At 56.6% G+C, this 18494-nt stretch overlaps 1 protein-coding gene across 3 annotated transcripts in view; it reads right to left on the bottom strand.

Annotated features, from left to right (window-relative positions):
- Positions 1–18494, bottom strand: part of ZFYVE28 (zinc finger FYVE-type containing 28) — a 99187-nt gene that overhangs the window by 22194 nt on the left and 58499 nt on the right. The window contains exons 7-10 of one of the 3 annotated variants that reach the window (XM_070791916.1): positions 16692–16793; positions 7364–8506; positions 4941–5089; positions 3079–4833 (exon numbers count right to left, since the gene is read on the bottom strand). In XM_070791916.1, the coding sequence (XP_070648017.1) occupies positions 4736–4833; positions 4941–5089; positions 7364–8506; positions 16692–16793 (1492 nt within the window). In that variant the 3' untranslated portion in view covers positions 3079–4735. Of the gene's footprint in view, positions 1–3078; positions 4834–4940; positions 6985–7363; positions 8507–16691; positions 16794–18494 lie in introns of those variants that run through there. The other 2 variants (XM_070791918.1, XM_070791915.1) reach the window with 2 other exon arrangements.

The following is an 18494-nucleotide window of genomic DNA, read 5'->3' as shown; positions in this document are numbered from 1 at the left end:
CCTGGCCCCCCACGGTGGCCGCGACCCCGGCCAGGTCTGCCCCCAGGCCCAGAGCACGGCCGCTCACCATTGGCTGCGAGTTAGTTAGAAAGCCAGACACTGGGGAGGCCCCGTCTAGAAGGGCAGACCCCTCCCGGGGACCCCCCGCAGCCAGCCCCGCCCCTCGGGCCCCCCACCCACTCAGCCTGGCTTCACGCGCTCCCCCAAGGTGGGCCGGCACAGCCCTGTTACTTAGGAACCAGTGATCTTTAAACGTTTCTTGTTGGAGCATAGCTGCGTCACGGTCTCGTGTGGGTTTCCACCGCACAGCTAAGGGAATCAGCCACGTGCACACGTGTCCCTCTCGGGCCTTCTTCCCGCTCAGGAAGGGTCACCACGGTACGTTAGCTATCACTGGTTACCCGCCTGATACACAGCATCAGGCGTGTGTACTCGAGTCCCAGTCTCCCAGCTCCCCCCGTCCCCCCTCCTCGGGGTCCCTGCATTTGTGAACAGTTGATTTGATGACCGTCATGAGGCCTAATCTGGTTTTCAAGAGGCTAATTAATTCCAGGTTCTCCTCTATTTTTAAACTGCTCAATCGTTCTTGTTTCTGCTTCCAGAGGCAGGACGTGGGTGGGAGACTCTGGGGCTCCGTGTGGCGGCGGGGACAGCTGCCATGGGTTTCAGTCTCGTGCCCGCCACCAGCCCCAGAGGGGCTCTGTGACCCGGGCGGCAGTGATGTGCAGGCCCGGGAGGGAGGGAACCGGGCAGTGGGCGGGCAGGGGGGACCTCGAGTCACACAGCCTCCAGGACTGGCTGGAGTTAGACCCGGGCCCGCCCTGTCACCACACCCCAGAGGTGGTCTTCTCGGGGCCCCCAGCACCCTCCACAAAGGGGTGGGCAGGGCCAGGCCGTGCCCCCGAGCCCTGGCTCACAGAGCAGTCAGGCCACCGTGCCAAGCCTGGGCTACCTGCCCAGTACCCTGGGTGCAGGACGTGCCCTCCACAGCCCCGACGGCCAGCACCGGAAGCTGGAGAAGGAAGCGCATCCTTCCAGGCCGCAGGGGCCAAAGGGGCTTAAGCATTGTGTGGACTCAGCAGGTCAGAAGGGCAGCCCTGGGCCTCGGGGAGGGCTTCCCGGGACCTCCCCTCAGGGAGGGTCCCCCCAGGGGAGGGCACACAGCACTCCCCTGGGGGGACCGCCGGCAGTCCCCTCTGTGTGGGGAAGTGGCCAGTGGCTCCAGGGTACACAGCATGCGGCTGCCTCTCTGCAGTCACCACTGCTCAGGGGTGGACCCCGGGCACCCCTAGGCCCCTGCAGTCCCCACCCGGACCTAGGGCCGCAGGAAAGAGGAAGACCGGGCGCCCACTGGGGGAGGCGCAGAGCCGTCTGCACGGGAGAAACGCTGGGGCGACATGTCGGTCACCCTGTCCCGCTGTCACTGCGCCCGGGGGGCAAGAGGAAGCGGAGGCGAGGCCAGGGAGCAGTGAGGCCGGGCGGGCGCGGGGAGGGCGGTCAGGACGGCTGGCAGCCAGGGACCCGGCCTGCGGAGCCCGGGGGGCGGGGAGTTTGCAGGACGGCAGAGAGCGATGCAGACACGCACGCAGGCCGCTGAGACGGGAGGGACGAGGGATTGGTCACTTACGGCACCTCCTCACGGCGCCGGGCGCAGGGGCGACCGCTGTGGGCCCAGTTTGCAGATGGCGAAACTGAGGCTCAGGGAGGCGGGTGACCAGCGGCCCACAGGCGCCTCCCTCCCTGGACCATCGTCTGCAGGGAAGCACCGAGGGCCGACAGGCCCCCGGGGCAGATGACCCCAGGGTCCACCCTCGACCGCCCGTGCACAGCCGGGGAGGAGCACGTGGCCAGAGGCCTGCCTGCTGGAGTCCCGTCGTTCCACCCCAAAGGACCGCCGGGAGCCCCCAAGCTGGGGGCAGGGGCACCACCAGCCATGGATCTGAGCGAGGCAGGACAGACCTGGCCTTCTGGGGGCGCCAAGGCTCTCAGCCTGCACCCAGGCGAGCCTGCCCGTGCGTCACGACGGCAGCGGCCCCGACTGCCCCACCCTCTCCAGGGGGTGCAGACGGCCCCAGAAGACACACCAGCCTGGGCCTCTCACCACGCCAGGGGAGAGCAGAGGCAACCCCAGAGACCCGGGAGGCGTGAGCGGAATGTCTCCCAGCCTTGGGGTGGAGAGGAACGAGAGAGGTGGAGAACATGAAGCTCTAGAGTGCTCATAAATTTAATTCCACAAAATAAAACTAAAGGATCTAGAAATCAAAAGACATTAACAGGGCTACCCTGATGTCTCAGTGGTAAAGAATCCACCTGCCAATGCAGGAAACACGGGTTGGAACCCTGGTCTGGGAAGATCCCACGTGGGATCTTCTTCTGGCCTAACTAAGCCAGGAGCCACAGCTGCTGAGCCTGTGCTCTGGAGCCCGGGAGACCTAGAGCCTGTGCTCAGCACAGGAGGAGCCACTGCCATGAGAAGCTCGCACACCACAGCTGGAGAGTAGTCCCCACTCTCCGCAACTAGAGAAAAGCCCACGCAGCAACAAACAGCACAGCCAAAATAAATAATACATAAATAAAATTAATATTTTAAAATGACATCAACAAATAAGGCCAAAGGGCAAGTAACAAACTGGGGAAAGCTAGCTGCAGCAAAGACCCCAGCCAGAAGGAAGCCCAACCTCCAAACGGGTAAAAGGCGGGAAGTCACTCTGCAGAAGAGACAGGAGGAGGCACGCAGGGACATGACCACCAGAGAGAAGGAGACCAGAGCGTCCAGCTCCACTCTGCCTCCCAAGACAGCCAGGCAGCCTGGGGGTTCCGGCTGCGCCGCGGGGCGCGGCCACTGCCGAGGGGCTGCAGACTTGCCTTTACCGGGGGGACTCTCCTCCTGATGCCGGTTCCAAGAGGCAGAGGCAGGATCTTAGGGAGAGGGACCACAGGCCAACCACACACGGATAAAACACGGAAACAATTAACATGTGCTTACAACAGAGTACGATTCTATGAATATTGTGTTTTAATGAATTTTTCAGATAAATGATCATAATATTCAGTGAAAAAAAAAAACTGCTCATCATCCTATTTGGAACGGTTTTTATTTCCTTCTTTTGCTCTTTTTTATGTTTCCATAAGCTTCTACAATGAACCCCAATGGGCCACAATTATAATCAGAAACAAGAAAGTCAGTGTTGTTCTTTGAAGAAGGCGTGTGTGCTCAGTCACTTCAGTCGTGTCCGACTCTCTGCCACTCCATGGCCTGCGGCCCACCAGGTTCTTCTGTCCGCGAGGTTCTCCAGGCAAGAATACTGCAGTGAGCCGCCACGCCCTCCTCCAGGGGATCCTGCCCTCTCAGGGATCCAGTCCGAGTCTCCTGTGCCTCCTGCATTGCAGGCAGATCCTTGGCCCCCTTAGCCACTTGGAAGCCCCTTCAAGGGGGCGGAAAGCTGTAAGCACGCTTTAGTAAAGTGTCCACAGAAAAGACGGAGCGGACCTGAGTCAGGGCGAGTTTTCATCTTCTAGACAATGAGCTCTCCTGCTGGCTCGAGGACGTGGAAGGATCCGGATGAGGAGGTGCGTCTAGATGGAGAACAGCAAGCTTTTAAATGTACTGAGTTTAAAGGCTATCTTTGAGCAGTGAAAGGGTAAGAAAAGGGCGTAGAAAGAGAAGAGCTGAAGGACACTTGGCTCTGGAACACTCTGCCCAGGACTGTGCCAGGGGCAGCGTCCCCTGCCCTGGGCAGCAGGGGAACTGGCCTGTGCGCAGTGGGCTGGGGGGACGTGTGTGGGGTCCTCCCAGCCTGGGCCTTGCTCCAGGACCCACCTGCGGGCCTGTGTCTGCTCCCCAGCAGCCCTGCCCTTCCACCCAGAGGCCGGGGGCTGCTCGAGAGGCAGACAACACTCCGGGCGGCTCCTGGGCGCTTGGCCCTGAAAGCAGAGTGGCGGCCATGGCTCAGGGCACCCTGCTTGAAGGTGGCACAGCGGCCTGAGGCTGCACCCGTCTCACTCGCACACGGGGCTGCGCCCGTGGTCACTTGTCCTGCCGCGTGTGGCAGGGCCACAGGGGCACCTGGTGGACCGGCCGGCCTCACGGTCAACCTGTGATGACGGCTCGTCACGGCTGAGGGACGACCACGGAGGACACCGCTAGGCCGACAGGCTCTCGCTCAGGCAGGTCAAGGGGACCCCGGTGGGCGCCCTGGGGCAAGCGGGGTGCCAGCACCTCGCGGCTCCGTCTCTCCCTCTGCAGGGGGGAGGGGTCACGGGTGGCAGACGCGAGCCCAGACGCGAGCCCGTCCACAAGGAGCTGCACACAGACGGCACGGACACCACCGAGCGGCGCCAGCGACCTCGGCATCTGACGTGCAGTGATCCTGCTGAGGGTGATCGCTTGTGTCTGTCTGTCTGTCCGTCCCAACCACGGTGCTCTGTCCCTCCACTTGAGTCAGATCATGCTCCGCGAGGTCAGACCACCTCTCCCGCACCTGGCTCAGTCATCCAGCCGCCCGCCTGTGACATGAATGAATGACGCGCCCGAAGTCGGCGCTGCCCGCGGTGGGGACGGGCGCCACCTGCTGACCCGACTCCCGGCGCAGCGCAGGGCCCTGGGCGCCGCTGTCCACGGTCCTGCCCACCAGCCCTGATCTCCGCGGCCCGCAGGCTCCAGCGTCTGCAGGAAACGCTTTCCTGGGAGACGGCAGTTGCCTCTCGAGGGCTCCCTGGAGGAGGCTTCCTCTTCTCAGCTCAGCGGAATTCCGCGTTTGCGCCAAGCCAGGGGAGGCCTGGGAGCTGCTGGGAGGCGTGAATGAGCAGTGTCCGGGATGGGACACGTCAGACCTGGACGCAGAGCAGGAAAAGGGGGATCAGCAACTGAAAGGCCCGCGTGTTTTGTCAAAGAGTCTGTGATGGTTTCATGTCACCCTTGCAAAAAACGATTCACTCACCGATCAGCTCTGGGCCACTGAGTCGGAGGCCCCAAGGGAGGACACTGTCCCTGGGTCGTGGACAATCATTTGTTCCACTGGACGCGATGAGGCCGGGCTTGGCCCTAAATAAGGGCCTCATCAGAAACAGCTGTTCATTGCAGCGCCGTCTGTAGAAGCAAGACTAGAAACTGCAAGGCCTGACTGCACGGTGATCCAGCCACACAGCGAGGTCCCACGTGGACAAAACTGACCACGGGGCCATCTCTAGAAACTGCCGCGGATGGGCCTGCAGACTAGAGGGTTAGGAAAGCACAGTGGGAAGGACGAGGCCTTCTGCCAAAGAACAGGAGGGGAAAACACTGTCTGTGCATGTGCGTGTCTACGTCTGTGTGTGTGTGTGTCTCTGTGTCTGTGTGTGTGTATCTAACTCTCTGTGTGCGTCTCTGTCTCTGTGTGTCTGTGTAGGTGTGTGTGTGTGTCTAATCTGTGTGTGTGTGTGTGTATCTAACTCTCTGTGTGCGTCTCTGTCTCTGTGTGTCTGTGTAGGTGTGTGTGTGTGTGTGTCTCTGTGTCTGTGTGTGTGTATCTAAGTCTCTGTGTGCGTCTCTGTCTCTGTGTGTCTGTGTAGGTGTGTGTGTGTGTCTAATCTGTGTGTGTGTGTGTGTCTCTCTCTGTCTGTGTGTCTGTATAGGTGTGTGTGTCTGTCTCTGTGTGTCTGTATAGGTGTGTGTGTGTGTCTAATCTGTGTGTGTGTGTGTGTGTGTCTATGTGTGTGTCTGTGTCTCTCTCTGTGTATACATCTTTGCTTCTGTTTTTTATAAGCTGTAAAAAATTTGAAAACCGTAACTTTAGAGCAGGGGGAGAATAAGGAGGAACAGATTTCTCTGGGTATAACTTATTTTATAAATTTGTCTGGGAGCCATGCAAACATTTCACGTAATTATAAAGTTAAATGCAAATGGGACTATCTCTACGTCTCATGCCAAATGGAACAAATTAACCTATTGTGGGTAAGATTTGGGGCATGACTACAGATAGAATGATGTCAAGTGACTTGAAAGCAGTCACTTGGCTCTATCTTCTAGAGGGATGTGCCCGAAGGTCGAAAGAACTGGTAAAAACATCTTAGACAACACGTGTCGGTGAGGGTGTAGAGAAACAGGAGCCTCGCACACGACCAGGCAATGAAAGATGCTGGGAACAGCACCCGGCAGAGGGCCCATGTGGGGCGCTAGCTCTGCTCCTGGAGGACACCCAGAGAACCGACTCGCACGACCGCACGCAAACGTGGTCACAGCAACAGCACTCACAACACCCAGACAGTGACCACAGCACACGCCCTGGACACACGAGCCCAGCGCGGTCCCCCCGGAGGACGAGGCGGCCACGGGAAGCAAGTCCTGACACCCGTGACAGCCCTTCGCAGGATGCACCTTGACAACACAATGCTCAGCAAAGGAAGCCGGGCACAAAAGCTCACACGATGAGTGACTTGGCCCCTGCGGAGCGTCCAGAACAGGCGAATTCACGGGGCCAGAGAGTAGACTCCTGGTTGCCAGGGGCTAGGGGGTGATGCCCACACAGGAAAGGCTGGCACGGAGCAGCAGAGCTCCACACAGGAAGAGAGGAGAGCGGCCCTGACCCCCAGGGGTCCTGCCAGCCCTCTGCCCGCTGCCGGGAGAACCTGCAGCTCTAGGGAGGGGCGCCTACAGGGCGTCTGCCCCTGCGCTCAGAGACCCCTCCCCTGGTGTCCAGCTTCCTTCCCTGCACGGCTCCCACGGCCACTGGTGGGGGCCTCTCCACCTCCCAACTCCCGTCAGACACAGTGCAGCCAGGATGGGAGCCCTGGGGCCGGGTTCCTGCGAGAGGACAGAGGGATGGCCACATATGGGCCCCCAGCACCTCCTTCCTTGAGGCCCAGGATGGGGGGCGTGCAGAGGGCATGGGCTGTGATGGCTGGATCTACTCCACTCAGTCGAAGCCCAGGCTGTCGTGTGGGGACGTAGGCGTGTGGGTGCCAGGGCCCCTCCTGCCCGGCCTGCCCGCCTCGCCTGCTCGGTAGCTGCAGGGGGAGACAAGGGGACCCCTGGGAACCCCGCCAAGGGCAGGGGCGGGTCTCCGAATCCCACCGTGGCCCCCGGGGCCACACGCCCAGGCTGTGAATTTGTGCAGCTGACTGAGGCCAGGGGAGCAGCCGCGTCAGTCGGGGGGAGGGGGGGGCGGGGCGTGGCCCCGGGGCAGTGGGCCCACGCCGGGCACAGCAGTGCGGAGGGCTGACCAGGGCCCGGGGCTGCGCCTGCTTGCCAGGAGGCGCCCGTAAGGCCAGAAACAAGGCGGTCTAGGCCCCTGGGGACACTTCTCCGTGGGACTCAATGGGCACGTTCGCGCAGGAGGGCATGACGCCGCTAACCCGAACAGAGGATGAGTCCGGGGACCCTTACCTGGGGCCCGCCGGGGGCGGGGGCTGCTCCTGCGGGGCCTCCTCCTGCTGATGGGAGCCGTCAACCCCTCCGCACAGCCTGTCTGCCGCGTCCCCCGGGGGTCCTGAGCTGTGTGCCAGGCACTTGTCGGAAGCAGGGGCTTCAGGCTCCGGCCTGCCGGGGGCGTCTTCGGAGGGCGCGGGGTCCGGGCCGCCCGCAGGCAGGGCCTCCAGAGGCCCCGCGGCGGAGCCCTTGGCGCCCACCTTGGCGGAGCGGATGACGCCGCCCGAGCCGCACTTGCCCCGCAGACTCTGGGCGGCCGCGTCCTCCCCGGCGCCCGCGCAGCCCGCGCAGCAGACGCAGGAGTTCAGGAGGCAGTTGGTGGCCGTGGCGCTGAGTCTGTGGGGGCCGCCTGCCGTGCCCTCGGCCGCCGCGGGGACGCCGTTTCCCGGGACTCCCGGGTGGGTGAGGGCGGAGTCCAGGGAGGCGGGCGACTTGGGGTTGAAGATGACCGTGGCCGACAGCTTCATGCCCCCGGTCCGGTGGGCGATCAGCTCGGCCGTCTCGGCGTGCTCCGCGCCCGCCTCCCAGCCGTCCAGGTGCGGCCGCGAGTCCAGGCAGCTGCAGGAGGTGGGGGCCGCCGCCCTCAGCGCGGCGCCCTCGACGCTGTTGTTGTTGCTCGAGTCCTCCCGCTTGGCCGAAGCCGGCGAGCCGACCCCCGCCTCTCGGCCCTGCCCCGTCTCCTGGGGGTCGACGCCTCCGCCCGGGGCCTCGGCCGCCCCGTCCACGTCCTCCATGAAGAACACCCGCCCCTCCTCCTCGTCGCCGGCGGGGGGTAGCTGCGCGCGGCCCGGGGACGCCCGCCCGCGGGGGCTGGCCGCGGCGCCCGGCCTGTGGGCGGGGGACGGGCCGGCGCTGGGCGGGGACAGCAGGGAGGCCATGGCGTCCCCTGCGCTGTGCACCAGGCGGCTGAGCTGCTCCAGCTCCTGGTCGTCGTTCTGCACCGAGCAGGCCAGCTCCGCGTCCGCGCGCCTGGGCTCGGCCGGAGCCAGGGCCGGGGGCGCCGGGGCGTCGGCCCGGACGGGCAACTCCACGTCCTGGGAAATGCAGAGGTTCCGCTCCAGCGTGTGCAGCTCCTCCTCCGTCAGGGTCTGCAGCAAATCCCTACAAGGGCCAAGGCACAAAGGAAGAGTGAGGGTCCCCGAGGCGACCCCCCGCCAGCCCCCAGGCCGAGGGGCCTGGGCACCAGTGGTGCCTGCAGTGATCCCCGCAAGGTGTCGATGCCTCCAGGGCCCCAAGGGCCTTGGGTCAGGACAACAGTCCTTTGGGGTGGCGGGCTGATTCTAGAACACGCTCTTCCTTTAAAATGAGATTCTGAAGCTTCTTGCTGAAAAACAAGAAAGCCCTGATTCTCAGTGATAACTGCATTAGTAAAACCTGCTAGTGAAAAGGTACATGTTGGTTTAACATATAGGTTTTCATCCTTTGGTTCAACAAATACTCCTGAGCACTGTCTCTGTGCCAGGCCCAGGGTGACACACAGGAAGACTGGCATGGTCTCTGCCCGTATGAGTTCTGGAAGAAAGACGCAGATAACAAACAAACACTTAGGAGTGAAAATGGAAATACAATCACGGTGGCGGCAGCAGAGGAACATGCCCGCCAGAAGGAGGCACCGGACAACCTGGAGACTCCCTGGAGGAAGCGGAACTGAACTCGAGGTGGAGTAGATTTAATGAGACCGACTGGGATGAGCCCAGCGTGGGTCCTACAGGTCCCATGTCTCAGAACCGCTCAGCTGCGGGTTTTCATAAGCTGAACACACTCTGCAAGCAGCATTCAGATCAAGAAATACAGCACTCACCATGCTCCCAGGAGCCCCCACGTGCCGTCACTCCCTGACCTGACCACCCCACAGTCCCTGCAGTGATCACACCTGTTCTTCTGCAGGTAGATGGACTCCGTGGCCCACCCTGCTCCCAGGCCCGCCACCTCTACATTCTGGACTACTCCTCGGTCTGCACTGCTCTGCGGAAGGCTGTCAGCCGGTGCTGGATGTGTGAGGAGGCGCCAGAAGAGACACTGGACACCCAGTTAAGTTGGAACTTCAGGTAAGCAACACTTACTTTCTTTTAAAAGAAGAAGTGGCTTTTTTTGAAAAAGCTTTATTTGTATTTATTTATTTGGCTATGCTGGGTCTCAGTTGTGGCTAACTTTGATCTTCGGTGCAGCTGTGGGATCTTTAGTTGAGACCTGTGGGATCTAGTTCCCTGACCAGGGAGCAAACCCAGGCCCCCTGTGTTAGAAGCCCAGAGTCTTAGGTCACGGGACCGCCAGGGAAGTCCGAACAAACACTTAAAAAGTGCATGAGTGTTTTTTAGAGTAAGTGTGTCCCAAATGGCCCCCACTGGGGACATATTTACTCTAACAAAGTATTACCGTGTATCTGAAATTCAAATTTAATCGGACTTGCTGCCGTTTCGCCGTGCCAGCCCTGGCAACCCTCTCTGGTGAGACGTGTAGTCGTTGTAAATCCTTCCGTCTCTCCCAGTGGAAACGCCCCGCAGGTCACCTCTGAAGCTGTTCTACACCCGAAGGGTCCTGGCTGCCAGACCCACATGATTGAGCCCCTACCCTGGGGGCCGTGGGGGAGCGTTTCTGCAGGCCAGGGTGCCAAGGGCTGGTGAGGAGCAAGTCCCCGCCCAGAGCCCAAGGGCACTCAGTCTTCTCCACTTCCTCCTCTCTGCTGAGTGTGCAGTGCACCCTCACTGTGGTTTCAAGTCACTTTGGCCTGCTCACTCGGGAGGTCGTGCCCCCGTTCACACGCCGACCGACCCCGGAGGCCTCTCTCAAGCGCCTGTCAGGACTTTCGCCCATTTTTGTTGGGCTAACTCTTCTTGCCGATTGACAGGAGCTCTTTATGTAATTTTGGATCCAAGTTCTTCACTGGGTGTCATCTCCAGCTCTGCAGCCTTCTCACTCTTAATGGTGTCTTTGAACAAACTCAAGTTTCTAATTTCCGTCAAGCTGAGTATGTCATGTTTCTCTCCGTGGTCGGTGTTCCTGTGCCTTGTTGAAGGACTCTCTGCCTACTCGAAGAACACAGAGATGTCGTGTTTCTCTCCGTGGTCGGTGTTCCGGTGCCTTGTTGGAGGACTCTCTGCCTACTCGAAGAACACAGAGATGTCATGTTTCTCTCCGTGGTCGGTGTTTCGGTGCCTTGTTGGAGGACTCTCTGCCTACTCGAAGAACACAGAGATGTCATGTTTCTCTCCGTGGTCGGTGTTTCGGTGCCTTGTTGGAGGACTCTCTGCCTACTCGAAGAACACAGAGATGTCGTGTTTCTCTCCGTGGTCGGTGTTTCGGTGCCTTGTTGAAGGACTCTCTGCCTACTCGAAGAACACAGAGATGTCGTGTTTCTCTCCGTGGTCGGTGTTCCGGTGCCTTGTTGGAGGACTCTCCGCCTACTCGAAGAACACAGAGATGTCGTGTTTCTCTCCGTGGTCGGTGTTCCGGTGCCTTGTTGGAGGACTCTCTGCCTACTCGAAGAACACAGAGATGTACCCAGTTTCTCCCTCTGAAAGGGTTGTTTTACTCTTCACCCTTGTGCTTGTAATCAACCTAGAATCGACATGCTCCCCAGTGTAGTAACTTCCCAGATGGTGCAAGCGGTAAGGAATCCGCCTGCCCATTCAGGAGACGCAAGAGATGCGGCTTTAATCCCTGGGTTGGGAAGATCCCCTGGAGAAGTAAATGGCAATTCTCTCCAGTATTCTTGCCTGGAAAATTCCATGGACAGAGGAGCCTGATGGGCTACAGTTCATGGGGTCACAAGGAGTCGGACACGACTGAGCAAGTGAGCACATTTGAGTGTATTAAGGATCTTTATCCTCGTGTGGATATTTACTGGTTCAGCTGTGCATTGGAAAAAGCCAGCCATTCTCCACTGTTCTGGCATCATCCTTGTCGTGAATGATGTGTTGGTCGCTCTAGACCCTCTGTTCTGTCAAAGGCGCTGTGCACTACACCTCTGCCAGCAAGACTACAATTTATGACAGGAACTACCTCCAACTGTGCCCTTTTTTTATGAAGGATGCTCAGCAGAAATGCACATGTGTTCACAAGCTTGGTCACATCAGCACCGTCTCTGAAAACTGCGGCTGCTGCTGAGTTGCTTCAGTCGTGTCCAATTCTGTGCGACCCCATAGACGGCAGCCCACCAGGCTCCCCCATCCCTGGGATTCTCCAGGCAAGAATGCATGAAAGTGAAAAGTGAAAGTGAAGTGGCTCAGTCGTGTCCGACTCTTCACGGCCCCATGGACTGCAGCCCACCAGGCTCCGCCGTCCCTGGGATCTCCAGGCGAGAGCACTGGAGTGGGTGCCATCACTTTCTCTGTCTGTGAAAACTACCCAAACGAAACTCAGAGCGGAACAGAGCGATGATATTCTTCTTTGGCCTTTTTCTCCAGCAATTGTTTTTTTCTTGGCTATTCCAGGCCCTGTGCCTTTCTATGTGAATTTTAGAATTAGTTTGTCGAGTTCCACAAAAGAAAAAGCCTCCTGGGATTTTGTTTGAAGTTGCATTGAAATCAGAGATTAATTTGAGAATCATTGATATCCTCTTGGTATTGAGTTTTCCACTCACTGAAGATGAAGAGCTATTTACTTAGGTCTTTAAAATTTGGGGTCAAAACCATTTTGTAACTTTCAGTAGAGGTCTCAGACATCTCAGATTTATGCTTAAGTGATTAATATTTATTGACACTATTGTAAATAATACTTAAATTTTTTTATTGTGATAAAATACATGTAACATAAAACTCAGAACCTGAACCGTTTTAAGGGACAGTTCAGTGGTATTCACCAGGGCTGCCCTGGTGGCTCGGCTGGTAAAGAATCCACCTGCATTGAGGGAGACCTGGGTTCAATCCCTGGGTTGGGAAGACCCCCCTGGAGAAGGGAAAGGCTACCCACTCCAGTATTCTGGCCTGGAGAATTCCATGGACTGTATGGTCCATGGGGTCACAAAATTGGACAGGACTGAGCGACTTTCATTTTCAGCAGTATTAAATATATTCATATTGCTGCGCATCCATCCCCTAGTGCTTCATCTTGTAAAACTAAAACTCTGTCCACGTGAAACGTTATCCACTCCCTCCAGCCCCAGACAACCACCATTTATGCTTTCTGTCTCTGTATCTGGAGGACTCTGGGGAACTTACGTCATTGGGATCATACACTATCTCTAGGACTGGCTTAGGTCACTGAGCATGGCCACACAGTTCATCCATGCTGTAGCCTGTGTTGTAGTCCCCTTCCTTTTCGAGGCTAAATCACATCCTGGTGTAAGGCTGGAGCACGCTGTGCCTGTGCACTCATCTGTCAACAGTTGCCTCCAGGTCTTAGCTGCTGTGAATGATGCTGCGGTGAACACAAGTGTACAGATATCTCTTCAAGATGCTACTTTCAATTCTCTTGGGTAAAAAGCCAGAAGAGGAACTGCCAGATCTCATGGGAGTTCTCTCTTAATATTCTGAGGAACCTCCATGGCAGCGGCACCATTTTGCATTCCCACCAACGGCTCGCAAGAGCTCCGATTTCTCCACGTCCTCACCAGCACTTGCTGCTTTCTAGGTTTTGTTTTGTCTTGATAGTGGCCTTCCTCACGGGTGTGAGGTTTGGATTTGCGTCTTGCTAACAATCGTCATGTTGAGCATCTGTTCATATGCTTATTGGTCATCCTCTCTGGAGAGATGTCTGTTCACGTCCTTTGCCCATTTTCAATTGGGTTGTTTATTTGTTGCTGTTCTTGGTGGCGAGTTTTAGGAGTTTTCTACATATTCTAGGTATTAGTCCCTTATCAGATATACGATATGCAAATACTTTCTCCCATTCTGTGGGTTGCCTTTTTACTCTATTGTATTGTCTTTCGAGGCACAGAAGTTTGAAATTTCCAGAGTCCAGTATGTCTATTTTCCCTTCTGTTACCTGTGCCTTTGGCGTCACATCCGAGAAACCACTGCCGAGTGTGATGTCATGGGCTTATGGCCTGTGTTTTCTCATAATAATCTTGTAGTTTTAGCACTTACATTTTGATCTTTGACCCATTTTGAGTTAATTTTTATATAAGGTGTTAGGTAAGCGTCCAGTTTCATAAGTGTGTGCATATGTGTGTGTATCTTTCATTAGATAAAGAAAATTTCTCTCTATTCCTAATTTGCTAAGAGATGTTTTGATTAAAATAGGTGTTAAGTTTTTCAAATTCTTTTTCTGTAACTTTCAAAATGATTTGGTTTTTCTTCTTATTTAAAAATTAATATAGAAAAATATTGACTTTATTTTCAAATGTTAAACTATGCTATGCGTAAGTTAAAGTTCCTAAGACATTATAATTGTTGTTTTGTACAGCCTTTATTCATTTATATTAATTCACATCAAGGTCTTAAGTCTCTCCTCTGCATCCATATTTCCATCTGGGATTTTTTTCCTTTGTCGAAAGAATTGCAATTAGTTTTTCTTTATGCACAGTCTGGTGATAACAACTTTCTTTAGTTTTGTATTTCTGAATAGCCCACTATTTCATCTTAATTTTTGTAGAATATTTCTCCTGGTTATAAAATTCTGATTGGCAGCTTTTTCCTTTCAGCACTTTAAACATTCGTCATTTCATTGCCTGCCTTCATTGTTTTGAGAAGACAGCTGTCAATTCATATTCGTTTCATAGCAATATGTCCTTTCCTCTGGCTGTGTCTAAGGGTTTTCTCCGCTTTCAGCCATGTTGCTGTGACACACCCAGGTGTGTGTTCTGTTCACCTTGCGTGTAGTTTTCCTGAGTCTCCTGAATTTGTGTGCAGAGATTTCTCTTCAGTTTTGAAAAACTCTTGGCCATGATTTCTCTGAATACAGCCTCAGCAAACTGCCCGATGTCTGTCCCTCCTCCCGATCCCAATTGTTAGACTGCCGAGTGTGTCGCCCGTACCGAGGCTCTGGACTCTGCCCCTGCAGAGTCCCCAGCACCTGGCCCCTCCCCAGCCCCACGCGCCCACCCTGCCCCATGGACACTGCCCACTCAGGGCCTGCTCTTCCCTTCCCGGCCTAGGATTGTCCACCCTCTCCCCTTGCTCCCTGTCTCCTCTCCCAGCTGAGCGCCCAGAGAGGGCAAGACTCAGCCTCTGGGTCCAGGGTCACGTCCTGCTCAGGATGCCCACTGACCCCCCAGGATCTCCTGGGCCACTCCTCCCTGCCTGGATTCAAAGCGCGTTTGGCTCCTGACGGGGCAAAGGGCAAGAAGGCCAGCGGAGGAAAGCCGCCCCGAGCCGGGAAGTCCTGCCAGGCCCAGGGCGAGCATGGCAGGGGCCCTGGGGTCCTGGACCAACAACTGGGGACGAGGGGCTTCTCGGAGGCCAGGGATGGTGGGAGGAAAGGCCTCAGGGTGCGCCGAGATGGGGCCAGGGAGGCACTCAGGGACACAGCCTCGGCGGACAGCCCCCCGACCCACCCCCACAGGAGCCTCAGCTGGGCCCTGTCGCCCACAGAGGCCACCACTGCTGGGGGCACCACGCAACCTGAAGCGAGCTTTTTGGGGAAGGGTCGAGGTCAGGGATGCTGGCTGGAGGACCCGCTGCTGAAGGCCAAGGGAGGCCCTAGGTCACCAAGCCCACAGGATGGCACAGATGGTGCCAAGGCCACCCTGAGAGGGTGGGGGGCGGCAAGAGGGGGCAGAGTGAGCCTCAGGGTGGGGGAGGCACTGTTCTCTGAGGAGAACTGAGTGCTTCACCCCTAAACTAGTCCACACCCTAAACTAGTCAACATCCCTAGTCAACACCTTAAACCAGTCCATACCCCTAAACCAGTCAACACCCTAAACTAGTCAACACCCTAAACCAGTCAACACCTTAAACCAGTCAACACCCCTAAGCTAGTCAACACCCCTAAACCAGTCAACACCCTAAACCAGTCAACACCCTAAACTAGTCAACACCCTAAACCAGTCAGCAGCCCTAAACCAGTCAGCAGCCCTAAAGTAGTCAATATCCTAAACTAGTCAACATCCTAAACTAGTCAACATCCCTAAACTAATCAACACCACCTAAACTAGTCAACACTCCTAAACTAGTCAACATCCAAAACTAGTCAACACCCTAAACTAGTCAACACCCCTAAACTAGTCAATACCTTAAACCAGTCAACTGCCATAAACTAGTCAACACCCTAAACTAGTCAACACCCCTAAACTAGTCAACACCCTAGTCAATACTCCTAAACTAGTCACCCCCTAAACGAGTCCACACCCTAAACTAGTCAACATCCCTAAATTAGTCAACACCCTAAACCAGTCAACACCTTAAACCAGTCAACACCCCTAAACCAGTCAACACCCTAAACCAGTCAACATCCTAAACTAGTCAACACCCTAAACTAGTCAACACCCTAGTCAACATCCATAAACTAATCAATACCACCTAAACTAGTAAACACTCCTAAACTAGTCAACACCTCTAAACTAGTCAACACCTTAAACCAGTAAACCCCCATAAACTAGTCAACACCCTAAACTAGTCAACACCTTAAACCAGTCAACACCCCTAAACTAGTCAACACCCTAAAGTAGTCAACACCCTAGTCAACACCCCTAAACTAGTCAACCCCCTAAACGAGTCCACACCCTAAACTAGTCAACATCCCTAAATTAGTCAACACCCTAAACTAGTCAATACCCCTAAACTAGTCAATACCCCTGAACTAGTCAACACCCCTGAACTAGTCAACCCCCTAAGCTAGTCCACACCCCCTAAACCAGTCAAAGAACTAGCAGAGGCCCGGGCCCAGGCCCCAGTCGAGCACTTGTGGGGGGCGGCCTGGCCCGGGGGACGCCGTGTGTGGCCCCGTCCACCCCGCACCACCCGGGTTCACAGTCGCTCAGTCACAGAGACGTTTCTGTGAGAAACCAGAGGGGGCCTGGCGTCCGCGCGGTCAGCAGGGCGGCTGCTGTCTTGGGACAGGACGTCTGTGTGCGGGTCTGAGGGCCACTGGCCCAGGGCAAGCACCTGTTCTGTGGGGGAGCAAGGGTGGGGTCAGAGGGGGCTCCCAGCAGTGGAGCCAACAGTGAAGGCGCCAGCACCCCGAGGAGAACGGAGGTCATCGCCGGGGCTTTCAGTGAACAGAAGCCAAAGAATCAGCTTCGTAGAGAAGTGCAAAGGCAGCCACGCTCTGAAGCTGTGCCCGGAGGAAACACACAGCCTGGAGCTCTCGGAGGGCAAAGCAAGACCAGACTCCTCCAGAGAGGTCATGTCAGCCCCGGATCAGCCGCAGCCCCGAGGGGCTCAGGGGCACACGGCCCTCCCCTCACCTGATTTTCCGCAGCAGCGTGTGGAAGGGCCGGAACAGCTCTGACATGTCCTCCACCTTGCGGTCCAGGTTCAGGGGTCCGTCCGCGTAGACCACGAGGCCGCTGCATCCAGGACACAAAGCAGCCCGGCCTCAGCCCTGCGGCCGCGTGGCCGGCCCAGGCCACTCCCACATGCGCTCCCCTCTGAGCTTGAATCGTAAGTAAGTTAGGAAAATGCAGTGCAGTTTACCCAGGTTTCATCCCTTTTCAAAGCAGGTCGGCCTGTGTTCGTTTGAGGGATCATAAAATAATCATAAAACATGTCTGCACACTTCTTTGCTGCCATCAGATAAATCAGCATCGAGATCTGTTGTTAAATCTACCTCCTTGAAAGTGGAAACACTGGCATGCTGAGTTGCTTCAGTCGTGTTCAGACTCTGCAACCGTACGGACCAAAGCCCACCCATAGGACAGAGGAATCCTATGGTTCCTCTGTCCATAGGATTCTCCAGGCAGGAATACTGGAGTGGGTTGCCATGCCCTCCTCCAGGGGATCTTCCTGACCCAGGGATCCAACCCGAGTCTCCTGCCTTGCAGGCAAATTCTTTACCACTGAGCCACCAGGGAAGCCCGGAAACACCGGATTTGTGTTTAAATATAACACAGACACAGGGTTGGTGAGAACTGGCCCTGAAACCACCTACTGTTGGGACTGAGGCCCAGCCTGCCCTCCCACCAGCCCAGGAGCCCTGACCCTGGGGAGGGGGCCCTTCGGGGCACTGCATAGATGGGGCGAGACTTTCCAGATGGTGGTGGTTCAATTAACGGTGTTTGGGGAACAATTTCCCAAGACAGAACCTTGACTTCGTGGGAAAATGTGCTGGTCACAGCACAAAGGCAGAGTGGAAACAGACGGAAGAGAGGCGGGTTGGGGAACCCGGGGTCAGCTGCTCTGCGGTGCGTTGGGTCCTAATTCTCCTGCATTGAACGGGGCATTCTTAACCTCTGGACCACCAGGAAGTCCCAAGAGTATCATTTTTAACCAATCCTTAACTTCTGGATAGGGCTGCCCTGGTGGCTTAGTTGGTAAAGAATCCGCCTGCAATACACGAGACCCAGGTTTGATCCCTGGGGTTGGGAAGATGCCCTGGAGAAGGGAATGGCAACCCACTGCAGTATTCTTGCCTGGAGAATCCCATGGACAGGGGGGTCTGGCGGGCTTCAATCCATGGGATCACAAAGAGTCGGACACGACTGATTTAACACTTTCACACTTTAATTCTGGATATATACCTCCGTACCAAATTTTTATGATTAAAAATAAAACCTCAGTGAAAAAGCTTCATAAATATGTGTTTTGTGTCCTGCTAGGTCAACACAATGAAATTCTGCAGGAATTCGCTTGCTGCCACCTGGCAGGCACCGAGCACATTGGGTGACTAGGGGGGAGGAGCCTGCTCCGTGACACAGGCCAGTGGCAGGGACACAAAAGCGAGCCAGATCCCACTTAGGCCTGAATCCACGTGCTGCCCTGCTATCTCCAAGGCCTGACCTAGAGCTCCCCAGCCCTCACGGCTGTGCTCCCACCCCATCACCAGGACCCCTGCTCTTCAGCCCACGGGCCCCGCCTCCCAGGCAGCCCGAGAATCGTCCAGACAAGCTCGTCACATCCTCCCCAGGAACCAGGGGCACCTCGCCTCTCATCCCTGCAAAGCCGGCTCTCACAGCCCCTGCTGGTCGCCTGTGCCTGAGCGCGGGGTCCTCCTCCCCAGGCTGGGAGTGCCCGTGGCTATCACGCTCACCTGTGCCCCCGTCGAGGCTGGG

The sequence above is a fragment of the Bos indicus genome, chromosome 6, assembly GCF_029378745.1.
Source record: "Bos indicus isolate NIAB-ARS_2022 breed Sahiwal x Tharparkar chromosome 6, NIAB-ARS_B.indTharparkar_mat_pri_1.0, whole genome shotgun sequence".
Lineage (NCBI taxonomy): Eukaryota > Metazoa > Chordata > Mammalia > Artiodactyla > Bovidae > Bos > Bos indicus.
The sequence above is the reverse complement of the archived record's forward strand: the minus strand, read 5'-3'. Positions and strand labels throughout refer to the sequence as shown.